Below are 22,705 nucleotides of genomic sequence, written 5' to 3'. Positions count from 1 at the left end.
TTGTCTCCCTTCCCCTCCTCCTGACTGTGAGGGAATATGAATATGTCTGATACTTTCACACGTTATTGAAATAGTTCAAAACAGAGCCAAAAGGATCCCTAGATCCATTAACCCGTCAGCAACCTTTCACATCATTGCAGAATTAGACAAAAGAATGTGTTTCTTTGGGAGGAAGCGTTCACACTTACGTGGAAATAAAAAGAGTGAGGTTTTCTTTTGACTCGGTAACTCTACAGCAAATGCCGTGACAGAGAAGTTGTGGGGTTTTTTTTGATAGATGGTAGTGTTGGACTGAATCTATATGGGGTAATATGGCTTGACGCTATTATATCTTCATTACTACACCATTCTATGGAGACAAGTGTTTTGAACAAGCCAATGAGCTGATATAATTAGGGCAATTATAAAGTAGTTTATTATAGTTGAGAGTCAAGGTAGAGCGGCCTTGTGCCCAAAAGAACATCGCAACACCGTGGCGTAGCGTATCCAGCAGGTTTTTAAAACAGCATCAGTATGATGATTATTGCTCAGGGGGAAAAGGTCAGTTAGCGACAGACTTGGGTAGGTGGTATTAACAGTCTATAGAATCTGAATGGAAAAGGCAGTGTGAAAAAATCTTTCTGGATTACCACTATATAAGTGTATTCTTGCTGTTTCCCTGAAGGCTCTAGACTGGGAAGCTAACCACCATTAATCAAAGTCTGAGAACCAGAGATTCATGAATAAAAAGCAAGGAGTGTGGCTGAAGTCTAGGGTGAGCATAGCTACTTAGAGTGTGTTTCAGTCCCAAAAACGTAGCCCACAACCCTGCAGAGCCACTTTGGGGAACAAGTAATATCCTGGTGGGAAGATCTTGTGAGAATGAAATGGTTGCAATGTGCTTCTCCGAGGAGGAACAGCTCAAAGGTCTGGAAACATTCACTGGGTTCAGTTCAAATACACAGATATTTTCAGGTACCAGAGTGCAATACAAAGGCCATCAGCTATTTATTTGGGAAAGACTTCTGCTTGGCAGTTAAATGTGAAAGCACCCTTCCACTGTATGCAGATCTCTGGGCTAACGTCGAGCAGGCAGAGCTTAAAATAACATTCATCTTTCGATTGCAAAAAACTCCGCACTACTCCACTCGGGTGATGGAATTTGACAGTGGCTCAGTTTTTCATGCTGATTAACAAATACTCTTGACCTCACCACTGAGAATCTATTCTTCAGAGCTTCATGTGTGCAACTATTAACCACTCCCATTCCCTGGTTTTATTTTAAATCACTCAATAGACAGACACTTTCTTTCAAGTCTGTTTTACTTGGAAGACATGTTTGTGTATGAATTCACTTCTCTGGAGTCAACGTTGATGCTTTCGATGTAACTAAAGAAAAGGCTGTCACTTTTTGGAAAGATAAAATTATCGCCTTTCATAAAATGTCTGGCTTCAACCAACCCACCTCAATAACAAGTTGAAATAGGAACTCGGAAGGCAGTACAAACCCTAGACAGAAAGATAAAAGGGGTTCTGAGTCTACAATTAACCTGAAGAGTAAAGAGAAGGCTGAATTGTCCTGTGCAATAAATAATCAATGGCACGTAATTATTTCCCGTGCGAGGACAATCAGCAGTGCCAAGAAATTCCTGCCACTCAGTTGCTTACCTAGTCGACTCCAGGACACGATGGGCCGGGGATTCCCAGTTGCAATGCATTCCAGGATAGCTGTCTGGTGCACAGTCAGCGTGAGGTTCTCTGGGCCGACAAGAATCATGGGATCCTTGTAAACCGTCGAATGGGAGCCTGCAAAGAGATACTCACTGTTAACTGAGACCTACCAGGCTTTAGTGCTTAACTGCAACACGTGACACTATAGAGTATAATGATACCCACGAGGGCTCAGTTCATCTACATCAGGGGTTCTCAAACTGGGGGTCGGGACCCCTCAGGGGGTCACGAGGTTATTACATGGGGGGTCGCGAGCTGTCAGCCTCCACCCCAAACCCCGCTTTGCCTCCAGCATTTATAATGGTGTTAAATATATAAACAAGTGTTTTTAATTTATAAGGGGGGGTCGCACTCAGAGCTTGCTATGTGAAAGGGGTCACCAGTACAAAAGTTTGAGAACCATTGATCTACATGAAGCCTAATGGGAACAGGACGTGACCCATGTAATCCAGAACGAATGATTTCATTATATGCATTCACTAACTAGTGACACCGAACAAGGACGTTGCCTATATAACAGGTGTAGGTTGAAGTGTGCCTTAAATATGCATATTGACGTTTCCATGATAACACTCTTGACAGAAATGACCAGTCCACAAGCACATTCTGTAAATCCAATTCATATACTGCACACATATGCCAAGTCTAAGAAAAACAGCATTGATTAGCAATGGATCTGCCAAGTTTTTAACTGAAATGCACGCGGTGCCCAAGTCATCTGTAATGGTATGGACCGAATACCATCTCTGTTGCAAAGCAGCGTTAAATGGAACAGACCAGATTTAGACGTGACAAAACCGCTGGTGAAAGTACACGCCAACAGGTGGGTGTAAACTGATGTATGTGACGTGGGGGGAACGGGGAAGTGGCTTAGAGGAAGGAAAGCAGCTACAGGGAAAGTGTAAGGAGATGTGAGACCCATTAGGGAAAGGGCAGCTTTATCTTTCACCTTTGTATGCCCTCGCTCGCGTGAATTGTTTTTCCTGTTTCACCTCTTGCTTCCCCCTTGGTGTGTAAGTTACACCCACGGACTTTAGACGGTGGTAGTCCAGAACATGCTAGGGCCTGGACAAACACAGGGGAAGCTGCAGCCTCCCCCACTTCATGATGTGGCTCACAGCATCCAAAACAGCTGATAGCCGCCTGTAAAGGAGCCATCTCTTATCGCTGCTGGGGCCATGTGCTTTGGCCCCAAACTTGGCTAGGCTGCTGCCTCTGACCCCTGGTGTTGCTCACAGGGGCTGCTTCTAAGTCTCTCCTTCCAGGGTTCTTTTTAAAGGGACATTCCCCCCCAAGGAAATACTACAGGGGGTTCCACATGGTGTTCCTTCCACGACAATTGACATCACCTCTGACTTCGGGCCAAACGGTTAACATATCAGAAAACCTTTCTGGCTTGCAGTAAAGGGGTGGAGCAGATTGATTCACACTGATGCACTTTGTATGACAAGTTACGGATCTCGTGGGCAGGGCTACAGTACCATTAGTATCTCCTTGTCTCACAGTAGCGCCTAGACTGGCACCTGATTGTGCTAGAGGAGGCAGGTACTCCTAGCAAAAGATAATCCCTGTCCCGAAGAACTCATAGTCTAAACAGACAAGACAAACAGAGGAAGTATTATTCCATTTTACAGGTGGGCAACCGGGGCCCATGGACATTGGGTGACTTGCATAAGAAGCATATTGCAGAGCTGGGAACTGAATCCAAATCTTGTGAGAGCCCAGTGCCATATTCCTAGGACCAACTTTCCTTTCGTGCTTCCTACAGATTTGAAATATGATTTGGAGGAGGCGTGTTCCTCTGTACTGTTATTTGACTGATTTCTGGGCCTTTCATCATCTTCCAGGAGGTAGGCAGATAAGGCAGAGCTGATGTACGCTTGAGGACTCAGAAACCCTGGAAATGCTGGAGCGTGGCAACGCCGCTTAGCGCCCAGTACCATTCTTTGAAGCTAAGAATGCATGAAGAGGCAACAAAAAGAGCAATGCCTTCCAATCCAGAACTTCTGCATCTCAGCGCTCCACACACTACCGCTTTCCACGGAGCCCCACACAGTGCAAGCTGAACGCCCGCGAGAGCCGTCTCTCCCCAGGAGATTGTCTGCTCTGCACAGGGGGCACGAAGTAACGTATCAGACAGTCTGTGTGCGGATGGAAGGAGCTGGGCTCAACCCCTGGTTTTGCCCCAGACTTCCTGTGTGTAGTTGGGTAAATCATTTAACCTCAGTTCCTCATCTGTAAAATGGAAATAACAATACTTCCTTTGCTGGACTGCAAGCTCTTCAAGGCAGGCGCTGTCGCTTGTACGTGGACATGCAGCATACTGTACAATACGGCCCTGAGCTTGGCTGAAGCCTCTGGGCATGACCATAATGCGATAAAGCAAAATAATACCCTGTGCACTAAACCCATAACCTGTCAGACAAATTGCACGTCGCTGTGAATCAATACGATACAACCCTTTCTTACACACAATAAAGGTTTACCGTTACTAAAAACTGGGCCCAATTCCAGAAAGACAAAATCAGCCCAAAGCCATGACAACCCACAGGCTGAATGTTATAGCCTGATGCGTGCTTTTTAGAGTGACCAAAGTCCATATCTGGTGCAGTCCCACTCTCGTGTACTCCACAAACACTGAGGTCAAGCAGTGTTTAAGGAATTTCAACAATCCATTGCCGGTGGCAAGAATATTCTGTACACCTGCATGGAGAAATACATCCATCAATTTCTATTCGTAGGAGTTTGAGGGCAGCAGTGGGGGTAGGAAGAGGTGAAGGGTTTAATTAAGTCAGCCCAGGCTCATTTGAGTCTGATTTGCGACTAATATTGAGGATTGTGCTATTCTGCTTTAAGATCTCTCCACTACTGGCTCTTGTACATGGAGCTTCTTATTATTTATTTATTAATTAATTAATGGAGATATCCTAGCTCCTAGAACTGGAAGGGACCTTGAAAGGCCATCAAGTCCAGCCCCCTGCCTTCACTAGCAGGACCAAGTACTGATTTTGCCCCAAATACTTCAGTGGCCCCCTCAAGGATTGAACTCACAACCCTGGGCTTAGCAGGCCGATGCTCAAACCACTGAGCTATCCCTCCCCCCTCTGCAAAGATCATTCAGACAGAAATGCTGCATTGGAAATTCTTTGCAAAGGCTAGATTTCATTTCCTCCTGTACTTTTTAGCTTCACACTGCAGCGGGGGCTGAAGTCAGGGGATATTACAGTGGTACTGAAGCAACCACAAATGAGTGGCTCATTTAATCATGTATATGGCTGCTGTACAGGGGGTGATAAAGCTACAGGATGGATTGTTTTTAAAGAGGTAAAATCCAAGAAAAATCGCGTTGTGTATGTGTGGCTTAAAAGCTGGCTCCTTGCTAAGTACTACACTGTGCAATACCGATCTCTGAAGCGAATCAGAGCAGTTAATTACATTTAACAACTGGCGAACGTTAGAAGATTTGAAAAATGAGACTTTCTATCAAGAGATCCCAACACCGTTCAAATCATCTCTGCAGCATCACAATACCAAGGCTTGGCTCCTATTCTGAAGAACTCAGCACTGGCCTCACTCAGCTCCCACTGAAGTCAATGGAAGCTTTATCGTCGACTTCCATAGGAAGAGGAGAGGCAGTTTGGCCTAGTGCTCTGGAGTAGGATTCAGGAGACCATGGTTCTGTTCCCAGCTCTGCTACCACTTTGCTGGGTGGCCTTGGACAAGTCACTTTCCTCCCTGTGCCTCAGTTTCCCCACCTGTCAAATAGGGATAAGGATACTGATCTTCTTTGTAAAGCGCTTTAAGATCCATTGATGCAAAGCGCTGTCTAAGAACTAGGTAGGATGAACATGCTTTTTGAAAATCACCCCCCTCAATTCGTACTTAGGCTCCTAAATAAAAAGTCCTGGTTTTCAAACGCACTAAAAACATGCGGCATCTCTCACTGAAGTCCATGGATGCTTACCATTATTTAAATGCCTAAATATTACCTTAAGAACCTAACTTTCAGCGCCCATTTTTAAAAATCTTGATCCAATCTGGGCTAGGAACCCAGGTCTCCTGGCCCAGGAACCCAGGTCTCCTGGCCCGCCATGCTGTGTTTTAACCCCAAGACCAACTCAAATACTTCATTGTACCTCATGCAAGCCATGCACCCCTCTGGATTTGCAGCCCTGGGTCGGACATCTCACAAGAACAGGTTCTCTCTCAAGATTCCTGGTACTTCTCACTTCCGGCCAAGGCTGAAATAAAGCACTTTCCCAAGATTCCTACAGTTCTGTCCAGAACCAGAAATAGAAGGGCACGATCAGCAGCCAAAATGAAACAGAACTGTTTTAAAAGTTGTCCAAACTCTTTTGAACCCCAGAAGAATCCATTTGGGGTTCATCTTAAATGGTGAGCTCTGGTGTGTGTCCGTTCTTATCTGCACCAGCCCCTCTATCCCCATGCAACGTGATTTGCTCACTGAACCGTAGAAAGGACAAATGGACAAGGCCTCATACATCATCTTATCCCTCCCTCTTCATAGGCAGGATTGTTCCTGACGGCGTCTTCCCTCCTGCTTTATCTGGTCCGGATGGAAATGTCCATCGAATGACAGGGGTGTCTGTCTTCACCATGAGAACAGGAACGAACAGCCCAGTAAGGTGCAAGATCCAGGGATGTTTTCTAGGCGGAGACTCAGAGTAAATAAAGCAGGGCCAGGGGAGGAGGAAGAGACCAGTATATGTGCCATAATAAACTAAGGACTGGGTAACCAGTGGAATCTCCATCTCTGGAGATCTTTAAGAGTAGGTTAGATAAATGTCTATCAGGGATGGTCTAGACAGTATTTGGTCCTGCCATGCGGGCAGGGGACTGGACTCGATGACCTCTCGAGGTCCCTTCCAGTCCTAGAATCTATGAATCTATGAAAACCCATTCCTCTGTGTTGCTGGAACAAGGGATGAGGTCCACCTCATTTGCCTTGTCATGCCTCGGGAAATACAAAATGCAAACAGCCTATTTTCTTCCCCATGCCCCTGACACAGGGGCCGGGCAGCATGCTGCTCTCTGTTCACAAGAAGCAACGGGCTAGCATCTCCAGCTGTACATCAGAGCCCCAGAGGGGACCTGGCCAGGCAGGTTGGGGGCTGACCTGCATATCTGTTAGTATACAGGTACAACACAGCTTCACTCTGCACCCTGACGGGGCCTGTCCTATGTGGGCAGAATGCCCCTTAACACCGCTGCCCGTGTGCTCCCGCACCCCGGCTCTGCACCGTGCTCCTTTGACTGCCAGAGCCAGATGGGAACCACTTACGGTTTCATCGCCTCCAATTCAGAAGTAACCAGAGTGCAGTGTACCAGTGCTACCTCCCATGGTGCTGGCACAGGGGCAAGCAAAGGGTAGGTGGCTGCCGAGCAGGGCCTATGTTGACTGTGGCTGGAAATGTAAAACACCAGCCTTCCATGCAGGGCGGCTGATCTTGGCAGACGATCCGTCAGGAGGTTCTCCACACCACACAGGAAATTCGTTTGATCCAGGGGGTGGGAATGAAGGAGCGATTCTTGGTCGAGAGCTCTAGGCGAGCAACCTAGCAGCAGAGCCCAATAGGTTTCAAAACACCGCAGGGGAGTAAAAGGAAACAGCTGGCATTCCTAAACGAAACTGGCACAAAGTCCCCACCTCTGAAATCAGTCACTGTGGCAGCAGCGCCAAAGAGAAGGATGTTCCGGCTGGTAAAAGGTCCCAGGCACCATTAATAAGGACAAGTACTCTGTTAGAGAAAGAAAAGCGCACACCAATGACATTGCTATCTTGATCAAAAAGGCAGCAGCAGCAGCACAATCGTCTGCTTGTGTAGGAAAGGTGTCAGTACTGAGAGGCAGGGAAGCCACATGGGAACATCTGCTCTAAGAAGGCACTTGAAAATAATCAATCACTAGGATGGAAGAAACATCTGTGCTTTGTGCTGCCATGGGGCCACCACCCGTGCTGCAGCAGAGGAGAGGGAAGACAGCTGCGAGACTGACAGCATGCTTTAGGGTCTACATCCACAGCAGGCAACCCCAGTGGTTCTATCCTCCAGTTCTTCCAATTCCATCACCACAGCATGGTCTAAGAGTGAGGCAAGCGGTGCCAACTGGTAGGTTGGGGTGCAGGCAGGTTGTCCATCCTCTTGTACAACCATCTCATGTGGGAGAATTTGCAAGGACGACAAAACTGATCAGAAAGCATCCTGCAAGCAGTTCTATCAGAGAGGGACTTAAGCTCCACCACGCTCCCAGGAAACAGGGAAACAGCAGCAAAGAATGAATCTTCTTGAACCAGCAACCTGCTCATCAGGTGTCTCTCTTTTTACCAACATCCCCGTGAGACACACTGACAGTCCATTCTGTTCTGGTGTTGCAGCCCTGGTCAGAAACCAGCTTCATCTTGTATCTCCTCTGGTCCATTAGCAAAGTCTTGGTTCTGAAACCAAGTTCCAAGGCTCCAATAAAAAACTGGCGTGGGTTCATTTCTTTGCAGGTGGACAAATGATATAGATTCACAGCCCCAATTATGGAGGTGATGGGCAGAACACCAGTAGGTGTAATTCTTATCCCCTGCCACCATCACATCCAAGGGCAAGAAGAAGATGCAAAGGTTTGTGAGGTGATTTTGTGTTCTATTATGGCAGTGCAACTCCCATGCACTTATGCCGGTGCATCACTTATACTGATGCAAGGTGAAAGCACGTTTAAATGCTATCTATGTAGTGCTCACGCTGATGATAATGGTGTAACTTCCGCTAGTGAAATAGCACTTATATCAGTGCAGTCTGCACAGTGTTGACTTATTCATCATGGTATTTGTTTCTTTAAGGAAAACAAATACCACAAATGCTGCACATAAAGGAAACCAGGGGAATATCCATTCAGAGTGAGAGATGGTCAGATGAAAGCAGCTAGCACTTTACTCCCTGAGTGAAATAATAACTCAGAGCAGTAAATTGTTAAACAGAACTTCATCCCGCTGATAATTTATTGTTCATTTTCCCCTCCTTGCAGCTACTGTTCACATACATCAAGCAAGCAGATCTGTAACAGGCCTCGAATGCTACCTGGTCTTTCAGAACCAGTTAAGCCATTTTCTTCTCCCATCAGATCTGATGTACAACATTTCTCTGCCCCAGCCTCTCCCCATTTCCCAAAGGTGTTTTCTTACATGCAGTCGAGAGACTCATCTTGCATTCAGGAAAGGAACAGCCCAAGCTCTATGCCGTCCCTGGCCACAGAGCCATGTCCGAGGATTACAGCAGGCTTGGTGACACAAGTCTAACTCGGCAGGTCAGGGGCCTCAGTGTGCATAGTTGTATGAGACAACAGGATTGTGACTCCTGGTAATGAGATGTGGTGATTGTCTACAGATGCTGAAGTCCTGCCCCCTGAATCGCATTAAGGGACATCTGAAGCTCCAGAAATTCCAGAATTGGTTTGTTCAGAGTGCTGTTCTACACTCAAAAGTGACTATGTCCAAGTTCTTGCTTAACGGATCTGCTCCTCGGGTATAATCGGGGTCAGATCAGCTCGCTCAACTGACCATTATATGTTTTTATGCCTTATTTCACCTGTCAGCCCTACAGACCTGTCCAGGTGCAGCAGAGGAAGCTGGATTCTATTCCTGCTTGTGTATCTTCAAAAAATGGTTAATTCAATTCCAGCTGGAGTCGTGTGTCTGACTGACCATCTGCATGCGTGATTTTCTCTACGGAGCACCTATTTTCCAGGCACAATTTAACATACGTGTTTTTTGAAAATCGGCACCCATATTACCATTCGTTCTGCAGTATAATTCCTTATCTGAAATTGACATGTAAATTAGGTTTCTATAACTCCAAGAAGAAACCCAGACTGCTGGGTTCTTTGCCCAGTAGTGGCCATTCAGGAAGAATGCAACCAACAGAAACTAAGAACCTCTGACACTTTGAAACCACCAAGAAGCAAACCACTTGTTTTCTAAAAGGAAGCTGAGGACAGAGGCAGCCTTCTCCTGCACAAAGTTCTAAGTTGTCATCTACTGTTGCCTGCTTCCTGGGCTATGGGTGCATGATTTGACTTTGTATTTTCTTTTCATCACACTAGGGAGGGTGATTGAAACACTGAAGTAGGTTTTGTAGACTAGCACTGCCTAAAATTAAAGGAGTGGCCAAACACCATCGGATCAAATGCGAAGTAGAAGGCTACACAACTGATGTTAGTTGACTGGCCTGGCAGAAATTGTTGATGAGCCAATTGTTCAAAGAGGCTTCTAGATTGTTACTTGTGTGCTAGAAGGGTAGTCCAATGAACGATCGCCCACAGAACATGACAGACAAGACAAGCTGGATCTAATGAAGTTATGGAAACATTGTGGGCCATATTTTCAAAGGCAATTCAATCCATCCTCCACTGAGTGCGTGGAAATCACCGGAATGCTTCATTTTTGTGCGTTATCACAAAATGAAGGAATTTGCACATGCAAATCCCATGCATACTCCATTTGTGCAGGGAAGCAGTGCTGTGTTTTTTATGGTATCATTTGTTTGCACTGGTGGCAATGTGCAAAAACTGTATGGGCAAACAAGACTTTGTGCACCAGCACAGGTCACCTTCTGGAAAACAGTTCATATGCCATTATATTTCCCCTTAAAGTTTTCCGTACTATCAGGAGTGAAAACCTGGTCCCAGTGACTTCAGCAGGGCCAGATTTCACCTCGGTCGAGTAAAACCAAATAAAACCTCAACTTAATGCTCTGAGTATTGTTTGTGTTCTTCTTTTTCTTCTTTTTTTTAAATGTCAGTACTCTTTAGGATGTAAAGTAGCACTAGAATGTATTTCCCTGATTGGGTAAATAATTGATCATGCCACGGGTTGCAGTTACTTCCAGAGTAGACTGAGTTTGTAAGGAAGTTGTAACTCTTTCACATTTCAGAAAGAATGTATTCTCCCTTCCTTCCTTCTACAACTCATGTTTTCCTCTTCCTCCCTCCTCCACCTGCCCAACAATTGGTACTAATTAAAAGGCCAAGAGACAGGTTTATTTGCTATCAAATGGACCAATCTGGCAGCAACTAACAACAAGCAGGAACAATGAATGTACTGTTTGTGGACAGAAGAAAGCTTTTCAATACTGTTATCACGAAAGTTCTGTTAAACTGAGCTGGTCCAGAACAATGGATAGAAGGGGAAAGTGTGAAAGAACAACTCGACCACGTTTACTGTTACTAACCTGACACAGAGAGTCTGGCCTCCCGGCTGAATTTCACATTAGCTATGTTGGTAGCCACACAGTGAAAAATCCCACTGTCTTCTGCTCTGAGTCCGGTAATCTGCAAGACTCCTTTGGGAAGCAGCGTGTACCTAGAGGACATGAAAAGAACAAACGACAAAACAGTTGCAGAATGCAACGTGGGTGGGGAGCAGAACTGCACGTCCCAGGTGAGGCTGCCCTAACCTAGGCCAGTCGGGACCATGCTGACACCCACTAGCCCCAGTGTTTAGGGGTACATACAGGTGCTGCACAACCCAGTACAGCACCAAGCTAGCTCAATCAGACCCAAGGATCGGGGCCTATATTTTAAAAAAAATCCTTTCAATGTTAATCTCTGGTCTCATAATGCATGGGATTTATCCTCTGCTTTGAAGAGACATTCTCCCTTCCTACATGTTTAACAGTAGTAACATTCACTCGTAAGAAAGGCGTATAAAACACTGGATAGATTGCGGCTGGTCTGATTTTTTTAATCAGGACACCGTCCCTTTAGCGGGAACTTTCCTCTCATGTTCCACTGGAATGTTCCACGTCAAAGGTGGCGTCCCTGGTACATCATCTTGCTATACCAGAGATAGGAGTCACCAGCAAAGAAGAACGTTTGCAGAGAGGGAACTAGCGAGATGTGAACGGTTTTGAGAAATCGTCCCCACTGAGTGCGGCATCGTTTTCTTGACTTCGTTAATAGTAGTTTTCATGTTACCAAAATTGGACAATGGCCCGGGGCGGCTGGCCCCTGTAACTGAAGTAAGTCCAGCTTGCCTGTGCTAGAACAGGTGCTCCCAGCTGGGCCAATTAATGGGGTGGGCTGCCCCTGGGGCTCTAACGGGAGTTCCAGTGAAGGGCTGGCTGTGAGAAGGAACTGGCTGAGGGTCAGCAGGTGAGAGAGAGGCAGGAAGCTGGAAGAAGCAGGACTGCCAGAGACCCCCGGGAGGGGAGGCAGTGAAAACATGAGTTATAAAATTGGTTTTGTTTGTTGGTTTCAGTTTGGGAATAAAACTGCCCCAAAGAGGCTTTAGGCCTGGCAGAGAGTCATTTGGAAGCTCTGCCTTATCACAGACAAAAATGTGATTATTCAGATTTCATTGGTTGAAAGACAAAAGAATACCACCACCGCACCTCAGCGCTAATTTCCCGCTAGCATCGTTCCATGTGGTGCAAGATGGCTCAGTTTGGCCTCATGGCGCTGGACCAGGTTACACAAATGGTGATTTTTGTCCACCCTCTACCCTGGTCTCATGATGCAGAACGTGTTGGGCTGTTGACCACATTCATTGGCCAAACACACCAGAACTTCTGCCGTGTGTCTGTTACTACGGACGCTGCCAATAAAACTCTCTCTGTCTTACTGGCTCCTTATGATACAGGTGGGAATGAACCTCAGACCTTCTCACACCACATGTCAATAGAACAATTAAAAAAACAAAACTAAAACAACCTAGATTGAAAAGCATTAGTGATCTGGCAAACCAATAAAAGCCAGGGAATTCAAAGTTAAAGCTTAAATACTGTTCTCTCTTTAACCCAAAGGGATTAACCTTGATGTTGCAGAAGTCTCTAAATAACATGCTTCAAAGGTGGCGTCCCTGGTACATCATCTTGCTATACCAGAGATAGGAGTAATGCTATGTGATGGCAATGGCCTGAGTTACACACAGAGTTTGTAGGTTTTAGGAAGTCTGAATTTTCTGGCCTTTGCGAGTCAGTTCTGCATAACCTTAAATGAGTGTGTTCGTGGGTTTCAAAGATATATATTTATTATAGGTTGTCTGGCATTTTTTTTAAACAACCAAGTCGTTAAATTAGCTGGTAGTAGGTCATTACATTTTGATGAGTTAACGATTATTTCTGTCTGGAAGATTGAGACTATCTTTTCTAGATCAGCATATGGTTAAGTGTCTCTAACCGGCTCTCAATGTGGGTTCCAAGGGCTCGGCTGAATGTCTGAGACAGCATGACAGCAATCAGTTTTGGACGTACTGCCGTTGATTGCAATCTCTCTGGGACTTTCAAATGTCCTTTATTTTGGATGAATTATACCACCAGAAGCCTTCATTTTTGTTAACAATCTGCCCACCACATTAGAAGATTCAATTCCAAAGCTATTATTCTGTCTTCAAAGCCTCGAAGTGGAACACTCAGCATACAAATGTGTATGCAATTTATACACAGAATTGCACCAACCATGATTAATGCAGAATTCCAGCTCAGCTACAAAGGAAGCATCCCTCTTCACCAAATCCCATTGGTGTCAGAGATTACAAATGTCACGATTTATGGACTGAGCTAATGTTAAAAACCTGCTGGGCAACCGTCATCCTAAAAGAAGCAGAATCAGTTCAAAATCAGGATGCCCAGCCCAGGTAGAAGGAGCCTACACTAGCTCCTTTGAAAGCATCTGAATATTCCTCCTTCACCAAAGGAAAAGGAGAGGGCAAGTCGGGCAAATGGGTTTGGTTAGCAGAGCACTGGATTCTGTGGCGGTTCCTTTTGAGCCTCAGCTAAAGTGAGGTGTGGTGGTCTCACTCAAATCCCTACCAGACGCGCGGCCAATGTTAGCAGTCTGGGGATGTGGACATACCTGGCAGTCTATTCTGGCACCGCAGTTCCAACCCTGTGCATCTCTGGAACAGATACCTGAGGAACTTGCTCACAGATCTGCCCATGGCATGGGCCTGCTCTAGCCGGTTCTAACAGTCTCATTTTGATGAGCGCCAAAAATGTTAGGCCCAATTCTGTGGCCTTTACTCACATTGAGTAGTACTTACCTTAAACAGTCCCACTGTGCCATGCATCCTGCTAGCAAGCACCCTTATGGAGCTACTCACATGAGTAAGTACTATTCAAAGTGAGTTAGGTAGAAGAATAAAGCCTAGGGTCTGTCTATACTGCCACAAAAACGCTGCAGCTCAGAGTCTCAGAGCCCAGGTCAGCTGACTCAGGATTGGGTTGTGGGGCTAAAAATAGCAGTGTAGACATTCAGACTCCGGCTGGAGCCCAGGTTCCCGCTCCAGCGTGCCCAAATGTCTACACTGCAGGTTTATAGCCCTGAAGCCCAAACCTTGCGAGCCCAAGTCAGCTGACCCGGGCCAACCACGGCCATGCCCAGGGTCTTTTATTGCAGTGCAGACATACCACTAGTAGGCTACAAACGGGTAGATGGAATACACCAGGAAAATCAGACCGTTGCCATTTTAAACTCTGCGGTCGGTCTCTTGGGCGCTTCTATAAGTTCACAGTAGAGCTGAAAAGGTCAAGTATTGTTCTGGTTCGCGTGTGTTTTGTTTTAGCTCCAAAGGAACCAAGCCACATTCTGAGGCTGAGCTGACGTTGTAAAAACAGGGGCCTTTCAGAAAAATATTTACAGCTTCCTGGTTTCATCTCTCCCCAGTGTGCGGACATCAAGACACGATCAAGGTGTGCCGTGATGGATTGGCTCCGGGAAGACTTGCTTTGTGGTTCTTTGGCTGCAGCTGTGACTTTCACAGACTGGAGCCAGCACATCATGCGTTTCCTGTTACGTGCTGAAACTCTTCCCAAAGACTAGGGTGGCCTGCCACCTGTCCCTTCATTCCACGCCGATACTCAGAAGATCAAAACAGGCTTAGCGGCACTTCCTAAGCAAAGGGGGAAGGCTGTCAAACAAAGGAAGAAAGGACATGCCATTTAAGTTTTCAGACAGGGCAAGAAGGGGAAAGTGATTTTGGTTTTTTTAAGGAGGATTGAATGGGAAAGAGCTAAAAAGGTCTTCTGTTGGCACCCTTCTTTTGGTCTCGTTGCCAAGGCTGGGGTATTACAATGTAGCTCACTTGGGAAGGCAACGCTAGTGATGAGATTGCATTTTAAACCTTCAGAACATAAAAGGATCTTATTGTACAACGCTTTGTCGTGCAGGTGAGCGCTAACTTTTGTGAGCCGTCCCTTGTGGAGGGCTCCTAGCAAGGGAGAATCAACCTGCAGTGGGAGCAAAGTGCAGAGATAGATATTGTACATGGCAATCTGATTAAAAAACCTCTCCGGTCTGAGACAAAACATGGCCAGTGACTGCCACACTGGCTCAGGAAGAGGCCCTACAGAAAGTGATTAAGGCTATACAGGGTGGCCAGGACAGTATGTTCCCAGTCCCTGGGATGGCCCTAGGACGCATTAATTCGGCACATCCCCTAGCCAGAAGCATAGGTGCTGGAACTAGAGATGCAGCACCCCCTGGCTTGAAGTGGTTTCCATCATATACAGGGTTCACAGTTTGGTTCAATGGCTCTCAGCACCCCCACTATACAAATTGTTCCAGCACCCCGAGCCAGGAGGATGGAGCTCATGGCATAGATTTAAATGCTTTCCAAGGCAGAAACACAAGAGAAGAGCCTTCTTTCAGGTGAACCCCGCTCTGGTGTGCAGTGGGTCCAGATAGTGCATTTGCATCTCTCTCTACCTGCAAGAGAGCCTCTGGCCGGCTATTTCCAACATGTGGGTGTCGGTCAGTAATAAGTTACCTCTACGTCTCTTACCTATCATTGTCCGTGTTGATGGGGACTCGATTCTTTTGCCACAAGATTACAGGCTCTGGTAAACCATGGATCTGGCACTGGAACCTTGCGACACCACCTTCTTCCACAACTGCGTTCTGAGGATGAATATGGAAGTCTGACATAGCTGGAGGAGGGAAGAAGAGAAACAAAGACACAAAATGAGATCACAACAGCTCAGCGCTGAGAGGGCGCACTGCCAGCACAGGTCACAATGACCCAGCCTGGCAGAAATATCCACCACTTCACCTGCCAAGAAACAGCAAATACAAGTGTGGCTTGTGGGGTCATATCTGAATTTGGCCCGTGCCTGGGGGTGCAGAAACGATGTTTGCACACCAGGCATTTGCACATGCAAACCCTGCCCCCAGGCAAAGAAAGCAGGATGGGAGGCTTGCGATTACACGATTTACGTGCTCCGCAATCATGTGTAGAAGTGTCCCCACCATCACAACAGGGGCCAGTAGGATGCTCCTTGTCACTCATTGGCAGTCTTTGTCGTCAGCTTCAGTAGGCTTTGGATTTGGCCGCACAGCAGAAACGGTCTTGTCTCTGCACTTTTCATTCCAATGCTGTCAGTGCCCTTGTACCATGTCCACCACAAACGTCTTGTCTGTGGGTTTGACTTAACTTCCCCATTAACTTTATTTTCATTTCTCCATTGAAAGAGTGCAAAGAACAGGCTAGCAAACATTTTATGGAAGTTGATTTTTTGCTTGGCACATACTCCAGGTGGCCTCCTATCATTTCAAGTTTCTGACTTCCAGCATCACAAAATGAAAGGGAACAACCCCAATAAAGTCAGGGCTGTTAGAATGACAGGATCAGAACTGATCGTGACAGAGGTTGGCAAACACTGTCCAGCATCAGAGATGATCCCAGTGCCAATTTTAGTGCATATTTTCTCCATCACCCTAATAGCAGCAGAGGGACCAGTTCAACGACCATTCAGAAAGGAGAATTGGTGACAGAAAGGAGAATTGTTGACATTACTGAATACAAAGAGACGACTGGCCAAATTCTAAGCTGCCCAGATCAAGACACTGGGACTCACTAGTTAAGTACAGAACTAGGAGAGCTATCAATCACACAAGAACTCACACAGCAGCCCCTAAACCCCTGATCCAGCATGCATTGGGCTCACTATAAAACCAGGGAGGGAAGTCCTGGCTGGGAATATGGAGAGGAAGGGTCTAGGACACTGTAGTATGATCTACAGTAGCGTTCCCACCATTGGAACCATTGATGGATCTGCACAGGTGATCAGCTTCCAGCATATAGTCACCATGTCACAAGGCCAATAGTTTTAAGTCTGAGCTTTGTCCGTCATTCATTCCAGTCAAAGAAAAACAATAAAAAGGGAGCACTGTCCTGAGGGATCCTTTCGACAAATGTTTGGGTTAGTCCTTATTTTAGCTCTCCCAAACTGTTAGCATGATGCAGTGGGGTTTTGCAATAATTTGGGAAGAAAACAGAGTTCCCCCTGTGCTAACATGGCATCACACTCTGGAGGAGAATAGGAAAGGCCACAAACTGCTTAAAGATGGCCATGCTTATCAAGGAGTCGCACACAGTCATGATAGGATTTGGGGGTATCCTTCAACAGAAGACAAGTTTAAGACAACAGCCCATTGTTTGTTATTTCCTGGTCACGACTCTCATTAGGATATAGGTTGCCCTCCATTACATTAAGGCGAAAAGCATGGGTATAAACTACTGATTCACACATCTACCTCAGTTCTGCACAACCACATAACATGCACGTTCCTCTACAGTTAAACTCAGTTACTACAGGCCCTAAGCCTGGGAGGTAATGGGCATCTCCAACAAGCATCCTTTTCAACCAGTGGGCCTGTAGTGATTCCCACAAAGTGCACAGGACTTTGTAGGATTAGACCCTGCATGCCCACAACATCTGGGGTCGCCTGGGCTTCTCATTTCAACCAGCTGTCAGCCAAGGATAACTCTCAAAGCATCAGGGAAGGAGAAGAAAGACCAGCCTTTGCAGTACAATAAGAGTAATAATCATTTGTGGGTAAAGTGTCTGGCATGCTGTTAGCATTCCATAAATCATCATAATCAGAACGCAATAATTATTACTATTAATTAATTGGAAGGTGTTAACTTTTGACTGCGTAATAAACATAACATGGGCTAATAAACACCTCAGAGCCTTTATTTAGCTCATGATTCATTTTTAGTACCATATACACAGAAGGATCCCTCAAGTTACCATATAATATCAACTCCAAGAAAATCACCTATCCCCTAGCTCTGCTTTACCATCCCTAAAAACACCCCTCTCCCGCACAGAAAAGCCCACCTCCTTTTACATGTGTCAAGGGTAATCAATGTGCATCTGCTAAGGAACAAGCTACGTATGTGTCAGGGTTGCTCATCTGCCGAATCCAGTTGGGCTTGGGCAGATGGGAGACGGCTATTAGCAATACATTAAATATGTGCTGCCTTAAACCACCCTGCTCCCCAAATCATCAGTCTCAAGCTCAACATGCTAAATAAGGATTTGTTAAGTTGATTGAATAGCGCTTGGTAGAAAGCCCCAGCACAGGGCGGTTGGAGGATTGGGAAGGTTTCCCCTGGACCCTGCTCTTTGGTTCTAAGTATTTCATTAATATCCATTTTGTTTCAAGTGCTTGTGAATTCCCCTTGCCATATGGTCTTGTGTAGACAGCAGTAACACCCAAGCTGCCGTGAACCCTCAGCACACTAGACATATTGCATGACCGGATTAAAGCCCGCCTAGTCTATGGGAAATCTAATGGGAAACATAACCTGGAAACCGCACACACAGGCATACAGAAACATTTTCTGTTTTCCCTTCAGGGAGTATTTCTGGGGAGGGTCCTGATACTTTCAATAAACTGACCAAACCTATTTCTGATTTAACTTTTGAAGGTGAAGAATGATCCCTTATCCCTTTTTCTCAAAAGGGCAACATGCCTGATTGTGGGCCCCGAGTTACCCTGGCAAGCACTGCATGAGCTATCCCACTGACTTCAAATGGAACCACTGATCTCAGTCAGTGCTCACCAACAGAGGGACGAGTTCCAGAAGGAGACCTGGTCCAACGTCCTCTGAAATCACTGGGCCACTTTCCATTTCAATGGGTTTGGGCTCAGGGCCAGGATGAGGTACGTTATTGTGTCCATCAAATGCAAATTACTATTCAATCCTCTATGGATTCTCTGGGTTTGTCCCAACAAATTCACCTCATGAAGGGCTTGATCCACATCAGTGGGAGCTGGAGCATGCCCCATTTTTGCCCTGTAAAGTTAATGCCTTATTTATTTTCCTACTGTTAAACTGATTCATATTTCCATGAATAAAGCTCTCGTCAAATATAATGAGATGGAAGAAAATCCTGCACTAGGGGAAAATACGTGGCGTGCGCAATAAACTAATGATGATGTATTAGTATTGTTTGTATTATGGTAGCCCTTAACCAAGGATTAGGAACCCATTGTTCCAGTGCTGTACAAACACAGTGAAAAGACAGTCTCTATCCCCAAAAGGGGGTACAGTCACCATCACCTACCTGTCAATAGTACATAAGCGCCCACTAACTGATAACCAGGCACACTGACTGACCGGGTGATCACGCTGTAATTGGTATCGGCTGGCTAATCACCAGGTGTCCATAAGCTCACCGAACTAAGTTAAATAAGAAAACAAAAACGCCAGCAACACAGATGTAAGCTGGAAAAACGACCACGGTGTTCTCTAGCAATACCCAATATTGACATTTCACAGTAGCTGAAGGGGTTAATTTGAGGAGAGGTGGGTGAATGAAAATAGCCCTCGGTAAAGAACGCATTTCCATTCCTTTATTTCAATCGTATTTCGTATAGGTAACATTGCAGTGATAACCTCTACTCTTAAAGACACTGGTATTAATATTTATCATGAATAAAACATGTGAGGTGATAAATAATTCAGTTATGAGGATGGTAAGTAAAATATTACTCTTCAGTGACCCTGTAATGTGGCTTTGAAGCATAGTTTTATGTTAAATGCCTAGGAAACACCGCGACCCCTGCCAAGGCAGCTGGTTTTCACAATCTGCATTAAAAATTAATTATTTTTTAAAGCAGGTTTGAAACTTTCTTTAGAGTTACAAAGACAAAGGCTTTGCTGGAGCTCATATAAACTGCAACAAAGTTAACAGCAAGTGAGCACCTGGATGTTGTTCCCGACCTGGAAATAAATCACATCGGTGTGTAAAGGAGAAAGGGGTGGGAAACTGACTGCTTTATGGGACACCATTCAAGGGAGATAAATCTGTACGTACAATCCTACATACTTCTCACCTGACTGCACAACAAACTCACACAGCTGAGCGCTTGCTCCTCTGACTCTCCTGCCTTTCACCAGGAAACACTAGGGTTCCTGTTATCAGGGGGGCTTAATTGTTTAAACATACGTTGGGAGCAGTGCTGCCCACACCTTCCCGACACCAAGGACGGCATCAGCCACTTGCCAAGAGCCTGAGGGCTGCATCTAATTTGCATGCACATTTACATAATTATATTTTAAACTAATTGCATGGAACTATAATATTCATTTGCACTCTTTAGTCTCCTAGATAGGGAGACACTATCTAATCCATCTATCTTGGTTTTTTTAACTTAATCCATCCAGTTGTCCCCAATGCAACCATCACTGCAGCATCTGAGTAGTAGTGGATGAGTGGAAACTGCTGGCTGGTTCCGTTAACCTGCTGTTAGAGGGTATCTGACCTGGTCTTTTCCCCCTTAACACTTTCTACTGGTTCAGCTCTGACTGTGGTAGCAACAATGGGAGTATTAGTGTAGGCAAGGCACCAACATGTTGACCATTGTGTCATCTAACTCTGCTAAGTACAATTACGGACAACGTGATGGTTCAAAATGCCCGTAGCTGCTGGGGCATTGGCTATAGCAAACATCACTCTGAGCCTGCGTATAAGCAAATGTGGTATCCTCCCCTCCAAGGGAAGTATTTCGTAAGACCACCACAGGCATAGAGAGCCAAGAATGATGCTGGTGGTATCTTTATCACCAGAACATGACTACGGCGTGAAACGTCTCAGAGCTGCTCCCGATCAACTGGGCTCAGGGCTAGCTCGAACTGGCACTCCCGTCCTTTTGCAGTGCCACACATTGTCCATGCAGAGCACAAACAGCCAAGCAGAGGAGGTGCTGCACCAGTGGACTGGGGGCTGCATGAGCAGTGCTCACAGACTGCAGGCAGTAGCTGTGCTGATCTCGTAAGCGATAAAGCGTTCGGCTGGATGTGAGAACTCCAAAAGAAGCCCCAGGCCATAGGTGCCGACTCCATGGGTGCTCCGGGGCTTAAGCACCCACTGAAAAAACAGGGGGTGCTCAGCACCCGCAGGACCCAAATTAATCTTTTGTGGGACCCATCCCCTGCTCGGCCTCTTCCCCCAGAGGCCCCGCCTGCCGCTCCACCTCGAGGCCCCATTCAGCCTCTTCCCCCCAAGGCCCTGCCTCCGCTCTGCCCTGAGGCCCCGCCCATGCTCTGCCTTAAGGCCCCGCCCATGCTCCACCTGAGGTCCCGCCGCTCACACAGGGAGGGAAAGGGCGGAGAGGAACACCCACCAGCAAAAACAAAAGTCAGCACCTGTGCCCCAGAAGCTGCAAGACACAGGGCTGGTGATTCTGTAAGGTGATACTGTTCCTTCTAATTCAGTATTGAGCCAATGTCTCTGCATGGCAATGTGGGGGAGGACCTGCTGCAGGAGACCCCCATCTTTTGAATGCGCTAGAAATCCAAGGCTCTAGCCATTTTTTGGTATTGAAGAGCCTATGGCATTTTTCATCACTATGTCCTGGACACAACCCAGTGTGGACATTTACATCATTCCTAACTGTACTTTCAGCTCTGTGTTCTTGGGGAACCGGGGCGCAGTATCCAGCCTGTCTGACTCATGAAAGATACCCCCCCAAACACACATCAGCCTCTGCTTGAACCAAAACCGATCCGAGAAAAAACTTGCAGAGTGAAGGGCGCTGGGAGACACACCTAGACCCCTCCTGATACGGGTGACAAGATTAGCATACAGAATGGAGAACAGGGAACCGCACTGAACTCTGGGACCAGAATACCAGGGAAGCACTGCATCATGGGAGATCTCTGCTCCAGATGTTAATGAACCTACGCCTGCACACACCCAGCTCAGCAGTTATCAGACCAATTCTAGTCATGAATCCTTGATTCAGATCCAACATACTGAAGCAGACGAATTGCATTGTGAGCTCCTTGGAAGAAAACACCACCCATAGCCAAGAGTGATCAGCTCCTATTGTCTAGCCTAAACAAAACCCTTGAGTCATCAGTTTACCCATAAACAAATCTAGTGTTCTCCCTTAAACCATTGTTGTTTCTCTACCAAAACCCCGACCTATGCCCAAGTAAATGTTCTGATGCATGGACCCAAACTCTGCATCAGTTCTACTGGGACTCCATCTCCTGACTGACCGTGCTGGGGGATCTGCCTTTCTCCAGCACTCAGGACCCTCTGCTACCACCATCACCTGGGAACTCCAACCAGTTCAAGCCTCGTGGAGTGGGTGAGATCCCTCCCTCTCTCGCTCTCTCTCTTTTTTCTACCTCAGGTATTAACCTTTAATAATGTAACTGTTATGTTTGTTTAGCCCTCCTTGTGTAGTTATCGCTATTATTCAATAAATAACTTCTATGGTTAAGCTGGTTGCTTCTCTCTCTCTCTCTGAACTTTACTCTTTTGTGTTTTTAGCTTCCTCATTTACTCTGCAGCAACGCTCCGTTTACCTAAGCTAAAGATCCCTGCAGTGCCCAAAAATAATGTGGGGTTTGCTCATCAAGAGGGTTACTACCAGTACAACTGTGATGTGAAAGTAGGGATAGGGACGTGCTGTGATATACGAGGGTGGCAGGTTGGAAGTGCTGCTCGACCCAGACAACTGAGTCTAGGGGCATATAAGGGTGGCAGCTTGAAAGTGCTGATTGATCAGGTCCGCTCAGACTTGCTCTGTGTGTGTGTGTGTGTGTGTGTGTGTGTGTGTGTGTGTGTGTGTGTGTGTGTGTGTGCGCCTGCGGTTCTGGGCCTGGAGGAACCCAACCCTGGGGAACCTAGGTCCTGCAGGATAGCTCCATTGGGAGGGGACTTGCAGAAGGGAGGAGTAGAGCTCCACA

General features: G+C 46.3%; 1 protein-coding gene across 3 annotated transcripts in view; it reads right to left on the bottom strand.

Annotated features, from left to right (window-relative positions):
- IGDCC3 (immunoglobulin superfamily DCC subclass member 3) overlaps positions 1–22,705 on the bottom strand; it is a 188,664-nt gene that overhangs the window by 67,060 nt on the left and 98,899 nt on the right. For all 3 annotated transcript variants that reach the window (XM_024109149.3, XM_042856579.2, XM_005305394.5), the window contains exons 3-5: positions 15,494–15,638; positions 10,944–11,074; positions 1,648–1,785 (exon numbers count right to left, since the gene is read on the bottom strand). In XM_024109149.3, the coding sequence (XP_023964917.2) occupies positions 1,648–1,785; positions 10,944–11,074; positions 15,494–15,638 (414 nt within the window). The remainder of the gene's footprint in view (positions 1–1,647; positions 1,786–10,943; positions 11,075–15,493; positions 15,639–22,705) is intronic.

This window comes from Chrysemys picta, chromosome 10 (assembly GCF_011386835.1).
Source record: "Chrysemys picta bellii isolate R12L10 chromosome 10, ASM1138683v2, whole genome shotgun sequence".
NCBI lineage: Eukaryota > Metazoa > Chordata > Testudines > Emydidae > Chrysemys > Chrysemys picta.
The sequence above is the reverse complement of the archived record's forward strand: the minus strand, read 5'-3'. Positions and strand labels throughout refer to the sequence as shown.